We start from the raw sequence: 10835 nt of genomic DNA on the forward strand, positions 1-10835 counted from the left end.
ATGCAGCCCTAATGAAGAAAAAAAATGATAAACAGTTATAGGACTATAAGCACATAAAAATTGCATATAGTATCAATTGGGACTTGCTCACTTCTACAGCCACGCAACGGATGAGAAGAAAACTAGAATTTCTGAAAACTGGAAACTAGTGATCCAATGAGTATTATTATATTAAAAGGCAAAACATGGTCATAGCAGTTGGACAGCACTCAAATTTTGATACAGCAGCAGCAGACACAAAATAAAATTGGATGGCTTATATAGTATAGTTGCAAATTCTGAGAAGTACTGCAACGACGAGTCCACGATAGAGTTCAGGTACGTATTTGGACAGCAGCCACTGGACCTAGATTGTTTTTACATTCTAAAGCAACATTGCTGCTTTTTTTTTTTCAGCAAAAGCAATGATTTCTGCTGTATTCGCATATACCATTCCATTGCAATTTTCATTTGTTGGCACAGTAGCCAATAGCCCAAAACTACTTCACCTAGAAAATCAACGAGAATCAAACAAGACATGACGGGAATGCCAGGAAGGCCTCGCCCATAGCGTGCCGCCCCGCCGAGAACACACGGCCCAGGACTGGCGTAGAGCAGCACAGCGGCATCCACCGCCCCGGAGCCAGACACAAATGTACAAGATAGATGTTGCCTTCCTCCATTGAATTATTAGTGTTTGATCGACCTGCGTTAGTTCCAAAGTCCAGCCAAAATAATTCAACACACAACGGCGAAAAACTTAATGATGCACAAATGCACGAAGGAAATTAATAATAGGCAAAGCTGAATATGTTGGAAGCACACACTTTTGAGTAGTATACAATCAGAGCCAGCTGCCATTTAGGTAAATGGAGGCGTCATCAGGCTCTAAAATGGAAGTTGACAAATCACCCATTTGACCATCGTTTGTGCCTAAAGCCTCCAACACTCTTTAAAAATCCTATTCTAGAAAGTGCAAGCACTGAAATCTATGTAAATAAGCAGGAACCAAGCGGAAATTAGTTACTGCTCTCTTTGATCCAGGTCTCATAGGTCAACGAGTTTGTTGGCTGGCCACTGGAGCTCCATGGATTCCTCGTGTGTTCTGGAACCATGCCAAGGGCAGCGCTCCCTCGCCTGAAACAATTTTTCAGTCATTGTCAGTGAACTACTGAACTTAAAAGCTGGTGAGACAAATCTGCTCGGTTAGGTTCTAGACGTACTCTAAAAACTTGAGGGAAAGTTGGATTTTCGTACCGTTTGGAGATCATGCCAGTATCTCTACTTTTTCGTATGAAGTGTGGGATGGTTGGGATGAACTTCGGCTGCACGTCTCTGTGCCGTCTCCAATTTGTTCCTGAAACCATCTGCATGCCAGGTCTACAAATCGTAGGATAGCCAAATTAAGTCAAAATGCACAACAACAAAGAACTTGATGATGCACCAAGGCACAGAAAGAGTAAAGGAGAAAAACCCAAGCATCACGAGAGTTTCGGGAAGAAATGGTTCCCTGTTCTGAGAAGCAGAACAGAGTGTTTGATTTTTTTTTCCTTCAATCTAATTTTCAAAGGCCATATCACGGATTAGACCAAACTCTATGCCAAAGCAACAAACACTCAGAAATAAATATATATTCAGTTTAAAGGAAATTAAGAATTGATAAAGGTGAAAATATTGAAAACATACACTTTTGGAGTAGTAGATACAATCAGAGCCACCTGGCCATTTGATATTTAACCATGTACTAGGCATCATGAAGCTCTGAAAGGAAGTCGATAATTCTCCCATCTGGCCGCCTTTTGTGGCCCAACAAACTTGAAAAATCCCATTCTAGAAAGTGGAAACACTGAAATCTATCTAAATAAGCAGGAACCAAGCCTAATTAGTTGCTGCTCTGTTTGATCCAGGTCACATCGATCGAGGAATTAGTGCACTGGCTGCTGGAGGTCCATGGACTCGTCATGCGTTGTTGACCGTGCAAGGGGCAGAGCCCTCCCTCACAAGAAACAGTTTGTTCTGTCATTGTCAATCGATTTAAAGCTCGTGAGACATATCCGCTCAGGTAAAAGTGCTAGAAATATCATGTCTGTTCGTATTTTTCTAAATTTATATATGAGAAAAAAAAATACATAACACATTTGGACTTGCCTGGCACGTAGGAGTATATATGTCTTCCACCTTATCATGGCCGTGGATTTATCAGATATAAATAAATCAATACATAGTTATTGATGATGGATCCAGTCTCCACAAGAACTCTTGCTAGCTGAGCCAATCAAGAAGTATTGCTCCCTTTCTGCTAGATAAGGGACAGAAGTTAATTGACGAAATTTTGTATATAATATGGTAATTACTTGAGTACACGGTACTTTAAAACCATATGGTAAGGATTTGTAAATTAATGAATGAAGGAAACATGGTACCTTTTGGGGCTCATGTCAACATCTATAATATTTTCATACGAAGTGTCGGATGGTTGGGATGAACACTGGCTGCACGTCTCAGCGCCATCTCCAATATTATGTTCTTGACACCAGCATACTCTAGATCCGCATTGATTTCCTGGAGTGAAGAGAGGTGTTCCCAGCCGAGGTTGCAGTTGTTGAGCCAGTTAGGAATGGCAAACAGAGAACGGAGGTCAAGGTTTAGAACTTGGAGCCTTGGCATGAAGCGAGGTGCTTCTGTTGCTGCGCCTTGGCTACAAATGGTGGAGCCCCTGTTTTCATCATCAGAAACGCAGGTCCTGGAGGTGCCTAGTCCATACCATATATGAAATGAAACACTGTCGTCTTTGTTGGCAGTGAACGAGAACATTGAATTCTTCAGTTTGAAGCACCTCAGCTTTGGGAAGTAGCAAGCGTCACTGTCACTGATGTTCGGTATTGTGACTGGGTACCACAACGGCAAGGCAAGGCTAAGATAATAGAGCTCCGGCAACCCGCCCAGGGATTTCAGGTCCTCCTCGTCCATATGTAGCAGCGACAAGTCCAGGTGGGAGAGGCTAGGGAGACGCCAAGGATTGATACATGATGGCAGCTCGCTGAAGTAGATACTATTTACAACCAAATGCTGGAGATCGTGCGAGAGAACCAAATCCTTTGCTTGCCACTTGGGTGAGAGTAATGGACCACAAATTGTTAGTCTCTCGAGCTTGTCCAGATGGCCTAGAGACTCCACAAGATCTCTTCCGCCCTCCTCCTCATCAAAGGATTTAAAACAAATATTGAGGACTCTAAGTTCCCTAAGGCAGCCCAGACCTTTCACAAGCCACCCCACAGGATCTGCCAAAAGACAAGACCGACCAATAAACTCTATTGTCAACTCCTCAAGGGATGTCATCACCTCCACGGAGAACACTGTGCCACCAAACACAGTCTGTTTTGCCAAGTGGCCACTCGGCGTTTTCCTTTCCGCCGCAAAAGTAATACACAGGCACACTAGCTGTTTTGGCAAGACGCCACTCGACGGCATTTCTGAAATGTCCGATCCCAAAAAGTCCAGCGTCTGCAAGAAACTTAGAGCTCCTATTCCTTCAGGGATCCTACCTATTCTTGTTCCTCTTAGACTAAGAAATCTTAACAGCAGTAAACGTCCTAGATGCTCAATTCGGACACTGCTACCATCCGTTGCACTGTAGTTTTCTATAGCAACGACGCGTAAATATGTGAAGCTACAAAGTGGGGTCCATGTCTCAATAACACACCCGAGGGCAATAAATGATCTCAACTTTGGCATTTCAGTATGATTGCCCTGATGACTACTCCCCTTAGTCCAATTGTGGTTGGCTAACCTATGTACACTCTTCTCTAGCTGTGTGTCTTGATTATTGTTTAATATAGTGAAAAAGTTTTCTTTGCGGGATATGGAACGAATGAAATCAAGCACCATATCATGAACACGACAACCAATGATGATGGTATCATCATAGTCATACTCTACTGCTTGGATCATACTTCTGTTAATGAGATCATTAAAGTAACCCTCCCCAATCTCAAATAACCTCATTCCTTCTATCTTATGGACAAATCCTTCAGCTACCCACATCCAAACTAACGAACCTTTATCGATAACTGAGTCTTCTGGGAATGCACTAAGATACAACAGACATGTCCTTAAATGTGCAGGAAGGTCATAGTAGCTAAAGGACAATATCCTCATAGTATTTTCTGCTTCCTCATCATCCTTACCACCGAAACAAATAGATTTACATATCTCAGACCATTTGTTCCTTGGTTTACGAACCAATAAACTAGCCATCGTGATAATAGCTAGCGGTATACCACCACATTTCCTTATAATATCATCGCATATCTCATCCGGTTTATAATCAATGACATATTTTCTTTCATCACCATTTATTCTTGTATGGAATAGCTTTCTAGAACTATCATTAGGAAGTGGTGGTAGCTTATAAACATAATCAGCTTTTTCGGCAACTTCCAATTTACGAGTAGTTATGAGTATTCTACCTCCGCAATTATTGTCATCATCAATAGCCAATTTGATTGTTTCCCAAGACTGTTTCTCCCATAGGTCATCAATAACAATAAAATACCTATACATACAAGATTTGAAAAAGTCTTGTATTAATAATCAAGTTATCTACAAAAGGCATCTATAAAATGAAGAAGCATGACAAGAAATGATTACTCCTCACGTCACAAATGTTTGACATTTTAGACATAGACTCGGTTTGCAACATAGAAAGTACTAATTATTACAAGTCTATAAAAAACATAGTAAAAGTGTAATTTTGTGAAATGATAATTCAAAATAAATGTAACCATGCTATTTTCAAAATACCAAAACTTAGTGCACATAAATGATTAGCTTAAACAGAACTAAAACGTCTGTGTCTCTAGAGGGAGTATTTTTTTTATCGTAGTATAGCAAACAGAAAACCTGAAAACTGAGGGTGGTTGATGCATACCTCTTTGTTTCAAGGAATGAACGAAGCTCATCAATGAGTTGCCTTTGATCAAGTACTGCAGTACTAAGCTCGTGGCGTCTTCGCCAATCAAGATCCATAAGAATGTCCTTGAGAAGTTTCTCCAAGCTAGGATTCTGACCAACAGGAACAAAAGCCCCGCAATTGAAATCCCCTTTAAGCTTATTATAGACAGCTTTGGCAAGAGTTGTCTTGCCCAGTCCACCAACTCCAACAATTGATACTGTCTTCACCTTCATGTTGGAAACATCATCTCGCTGCGGAGGCTGCAGCTTGGATATGAGCTCTTCTCTTGACTTGTCGATGCCAACAAGGTATTTCACATTGTTGTACATGGCATGAAGACGAGGATCAACAGTGGACCGTGTGGCTGGACTGACCACAATATCGTGGACCTTGTACCTGCGACACCGCTCCGTCACCACCTGTAGATGGCTCATGATGTCCTTGACATCGCCGCTGATCTTGCGACGCACCTTGGTCTTCTTTAAAAAGTTCACCATTTTCTTGAGACGCTTGAACAAGCTCTCCTCCTGCTCTGCAGAATCAGGACCCTGGACACGGACAAGGAAGGTGTCCACGACGTCCTCCATGTCGTAAGATGACTCCCTGACCTCGCATGCCCAGAGCCGGACCTGCTCGTCGAGCTGGTCCCATGGCACGTCGGCCACCTTGTGGAGAGCGGCTTGTGCAACCACGAGCTCCTTTGTGAGGTTGCTGATGCGCTCCTTCACGCCGGTCTGCAGGCTGTACTCCTCCTTGAGCAGCTCGCCGAGCTTGGGGATGAGGCTGCCCATGGCACCCATCACCAGTTCTGCCATGGTTCACGGCTGGGCGCTAGCTCTTGGCTGTCGATAGGTGGATGGGAGGCGTGTGGAACTAGAGTGATGAGGATGTACGTACTGACTACTTGGTAACTAACTAGTATATAAGAAGGATTATTCGTCTTGAATAACATGCAGTTTTTATTTAGACGAGCACGTCGATCAGGGTAGCAGTTTTTAATTGACGATAAGGATCATGCACATCGTGAACCCATGTGCCCATGTGGCATGTCAGGCAGATGCGTATGTACACATCGTGAACCTCTTCATATTTCAATCGCGGAAGATCAATTCTTGATGGCGTTGCAGTCTGTAAACCAATTAATCAATCATAAACTATCAATTATTGGGTCATTAGGTCAACATGTCTCTCTTCTTTTTTTAGACCAAAGGCATTTAGCCCAGCTTCTATTGAAAGCTTAAGAGATGTTCATGCTGGGCATACCAGCTTTACAGAGGGGATAATAGAACGACATCATACTCCACCATCAAAACAGAATCCAAAACAAAATTACCCAACGTCCTAGAGTCCCAGACTCAAATAAACCAGCAACAGCGAACTATCTAACAGAACTTAAACAGAGAAAGCAAAAGATATCTTCTAGGCGCAGGTCACCATCTTGTCAAGCCTTCCTTTAGCTTTACCAACCAGCCATCTTTGCTCCATCCTTCTTTGCCATCTTGATCCACTGCTTCAAAAATCCAAATGTTTTATAAGCTACTTGTTTAGGTGTTTTGATCACAATGTTAGGAAAAACTAGATCATTCCAAGTTTTCTACGGGGACCACCCAATTGCCGCCATGACCCACCAACATAAACCTATATGATACCCTCCACTATTTTTGATAATGTTATGAAAGCAATTGATAGAAAAGGGAGCTCGCTCCTAGCCTAAACTATCCCTGACCCAGCACCACAATGTTACTGCTATTGGGCATTTGAAAAGCAAGTGTTCAACTGACTCCTCTTTTAAGCAGAATTTGCAATCTTTGGAGCAATCATTAGAGCCAACCCAATTTCTCCTCTTCAGCTGTTGAGTTGTATGGATCCTGTCATGCCATGCCATCCATAAAAATATTTGCACTTTCAAGGGTATTTTGGTGTTCCAAAATTCCATCATCCTAGTGTCAATGAGACCTCCGAATGTGAGCCTATATATACTTATCGTAGAAAATTTGCCTGACTGTTCAAGTTTCCAGCTGACTCCATCATCCTCATCTGATAGCTGTACAAATTCCAGTTTTCCCATCTTCTCCCTCCGATCCACTCAACCATCTCAGCTGCCCCAAAGCATCTTCTACAACTAAGATTCCAATCAGCTTCTCCAGAAAACTGAACTGATATATCCTGATCATGACAGATCTTATAAATTTTGGGAAAACACACCAAGAGTGGACACTCCTCTAGCAATACATCTTTCCAAAATCTGGTTTGTTTGCCACTTCTAACTATATGTCTTTTTCCTTTCTCGTACCATTTCTCGGCGGCATGCAAACCATACCAAAATTGCGAGCTACCTGCATATTTACTTTTACAAAAACCTGCTCCTCTTAAGTATTTCTCCGCAACAGGTTCATGCACATCTCCACTTTCTAATCTAAAAATCTATTTGCAAAGCAGCCCGGTACTCATGGCTCTGGTATCCATAAATCCCAGACGCCAAAATCTTTTGGTTTATCTAAAGCTTTCCACTTGATCATGTGGTATTTTTTCTTATTGCCAACACCTTCCCAAAAGAATTTCCCTCTAGTAGTATCAAATCTTTGATGGGTCCCTTCATACAACCAATAGAAGCCCATTGTGTGCATATATAGGAATACTAGTGAAACTGGAGTTGATCAGGATACATATTTACCCCCATAGGATAAATGCCCACACTTCCACGTTTGTACTCTTTTTCTATCTTCATAGCTGAATCACTCAGTTCAATCTTACTTAGTCTCCTGTCATTTATAGGTAAGCCTAGGTATTTCATAGGGAATGTGCCCAGCTTGCAGTTGAAATTATCTGCCACTTTCTGTCCCTCCTCCACTGTCAAACCCACTGAGAACACTTTGCTCTTAGCATAGTTGATCTTCATCCCAGACAATTCTTCATAATAGAACAGTAGAAACTTAAGATTGGCTATGTCTATATTAGAATATAGACAACCCAAGATTGGCATGTGCCTATGTGCCCATCATGAGCCTCCTCATATTCCAATCGCGGGAGATCAGTTCTTGATGACATTGCAGTCATCTGTAATAAACTAATTAATCGATCATCAACTAACAATTATTGGATCTTTAGGTCAACGTTTCTCTCTTCTTACTCACATGGCTTGCCAACCCAACTGATCTAGCAGCAACTACTGGTTCACATGCCCGATTTTCTACCTTATGAGGAACATGCTTGCAAAACAAAACTTATGTTTTGGTCACATAAAAGTCACAATCCCAATGCAAGAAACAGTAGGGGCCATCACTTCAATAATTTGCCTTAGGTGTAATAATCAGGCCTAAAAGTGGCTGATGCTGATGCTGATTTATTGTGAAAGAAAAACATTGTTGGCTGACCGTAAAATCCTAAGTGATAAGTTTAAGCGAACAGGACTTATCTAGTTAAGAGGGAGGTTATCCAAATTTGAGTTCTCGTCAACTCAGATTTATGTGCATATTTTCTTTTCAATGGAAATGGTTAATCACATATATTTGTTTGCTTGGGATACGCTTTGTCTTGTACAAATAAATTCTAAAACAATATATTGGTGTTGTACAAATATGATTTTTTGCACAAGCTGTGGCCTTGAGTTTTGTGAGACAAATTAAACAAGCTTCAAGTGGATGATGCGCTTGGTCATGCCTCAATAAAAGTTCGTTGCATCTCGCCCATCATGCTTAGCGTGTGACGAATTAAACAGCTTCTGATAAGTAAAATATAGTGTCTCACCCATCGTGCTTACTATTAATAATCATGCAATTAGCTCAAGATTGACGACTGAAAACTTGGCCATTAAATGCCCTAACAGTTCATTAAACTTTGAACCTCCAGTCCTCCAATCCAGCTGCAAATATATGGAGACTCATTGACTGATATGAATGTAGGGAGACAACATGTGTGTCATATACGACAGATCTAGACCGAGCACGTCGCCGATGGCCCTGTCCGATGCGGGTGGTCAGCGCGAGCCCAAATGGTTTGTAATGCATGCAAATCAATGGTGATGATTATCACCAATGGCTTAGATCAAATTGGTGGTTAAAGTGCTGGCAAGGATGATAAATTATGTAGTAGTGTGCCCATGGGCCATGTCAGCTGCCTGTGCCTATGTTCCCTTCGTGAAGGTCCTCATATTCCAACCGCGCGCGGAAGAACATTCTTAATTATGTTGCAGTCATCTGTAATAAACTAATTAATCGATCATATCAACAGTTATTGGGACTTTAGGTCAACGTGTCTCTCTTCCAACCACTACTGGAATCGCACGCTTTGCCGCTTTGCCTAGTGTCTAGGGCACTCGGCAAATGGCACAAAACACTCGGCAAACCGTTTGCCGAGTACCACACTCGACAAAGCGGAGACGACAAAAAAGATGACGGCAAAGCAGGCTTTGTCGAGTGTCACAAACAAACACTAGGAAAAATGGAAACTTTGCCTAGTGTCTGCGCACAACACTAGGCAAAATTATCACTTTGCCGAGTGTGAGAGGGAACACTCGGCAAAGCCTAACGGCACGTTAGCCACCTTTGGCTGACAAGTGTCTTTGCCGAGTGTATCACTTTGCCTAGTGTCGGACACTAGGTAAAGGGCTGGTTTGCCGAGTTTCAGTATTTGCCTAGTGTTTAGCACTAGGCAAACTATCGATTTACCGTGTGCTTTCTTTTGCCGAGGGCGACTCTCGGCAAACCACTCCTTTGTCGAGTGTCCGATAAATTGCACTAGGCAAAGTGTGCGACATTAGGCAAAGAATGAATCTTCGGTAAACGTTCATCCGATTCGAATCAAGCGAACGATCCGACGCGGATGCAATTTCTATTTTAGAAATAAACAAATTCCACAACTTTCCATATTCGGTAAGCAGATATTTTATTTAATTTTTTGCAGATGCGTGATCTCGTTTTCTTTTCGCGCGCGTGTACACGAACCTGTCATTCTGTTTTCTCTCGCACATAACTTACACAAACTAAGTTACACAACATAGTTGAAAAATTAAGTTAAGCGTGCTAAGTTATAGAACATTCTCTTTAGATTTCATCAGCATTTTTCTTTTTATTTGAGAAACTAATCATAAATAACTCTATACAGTAAGTTAATCAAATAAGTTACGTTACATACACATAAAAATACATAACTCGAACAATAAGTTAACCAAATAAGTTACATAGCATATACATGAAAAGATAGGTTACATACATAACTATATACAATAAGTTAATCAAATAAGTAGACAATATACAAATAAAAACACAAGTTAGATACATAACTCTGTATAATAAGTTAATCAAATAACTTAGATAGCATACACATGAAAAAGGCAGATTACATACATAACTTTGTATAATATAAATTAATCAACTAAGTTATATAGCATACACACAAAACAAATGTTAGATACATATAACTCTGTACAATAAGTTAATCAAATAATTTGATAGCATACACACATGAAAACACAAGTTAGATATATAACTTTGTATAATAAGTTAATTAACTAAATTAGGTAGCACACATATGAAAAACATGTTATAAGCATAACTTTATATAATTTATAGTCATAAGATTAAGTAAAACAAGATGAAGAGAAAAAGTGAAAGAAGGAATCAAAATAGTGAAAAGAAAATTAATTGGTTAATATATAAAAGAATAAAAATATAAAGGAAAAAGAAGAAAATATATAAAAAAGATAAAGATGAATGCACTTGTGGCAGCGCATGTTCGGTGGAGGAATAAATGTGACGCACCTATAATAGCACACGTCTGTCTCGGGATCGTTCGATCAAACAGAAAGGAGTGAACGCTCGTGGGAATGGATTTGTGCTTGCCAACCCAATTGATGTGGCAGGAGGTACTGGTTCACATCCTCTATTCGCTACCTTGTGAGAAT

General features: G+C 40.9%; 1 protein-coding gene across 3 annotated transcripts; it reads right to left on the reverse strand.

Moving 5' to 3' along the window:
• LOC8076355 (putative disease resistance protein At1g50180) lies at positions 383-5847 on the reverse strand. Of its 3 annotated transcripts, XR_002453552.1 has the most exons (6): positions 4910-5847; positions 2403-4534; positions 2128-2275; positions 1666-1995; positions 1237-1359; positions 383-1116 (listed from the first exon to the last, which is right to left on the reverse strand). XR_002453552.1 is itself a non-coding variant. In XM_021461655.1 (3 exons), the coding sequence occupies exons 1-3, from the start codon at positions 5746-5748 to the stop codon at positions 999-1001; spliced, it is 1080 nt and encodes a 359-aa protein (XP_021317330.1). In that variant the 5' UTR covers positions 5749-5847; the 3' UTR covers positions 383-998. The 3 variants fall into 3 exon arrangements, 1 of the variants encoding a protein (XP_021317330.1); XR_002453553.1 differs by lacking the exons at positions 1666-1995; positions 2128-2275; positions 2403-4534 and having other exon boundaries at positions 383-685; positions 807-1116; XM_021461655.1 differs by lacking the exons at positions 1666-1995; positions 2128-2275; positions 2403-4534.

This window comes from Sorghum bicolor, chromosome 5 (assembly GCF_000003195.3).
Source record: "Sorghum bicolor cultivar BTx623 chromosome 5, Sorghum_bicolor_NCBIv3, whole genome shotgun sequence".
Taxonomy (NCBI): domain Eukaryota; kingdom Viridiplantae; phylum Streptophyta; class Magnoliopsida; order Poales; family Poaceae; genus Sorghum; species Sorghum bicolor.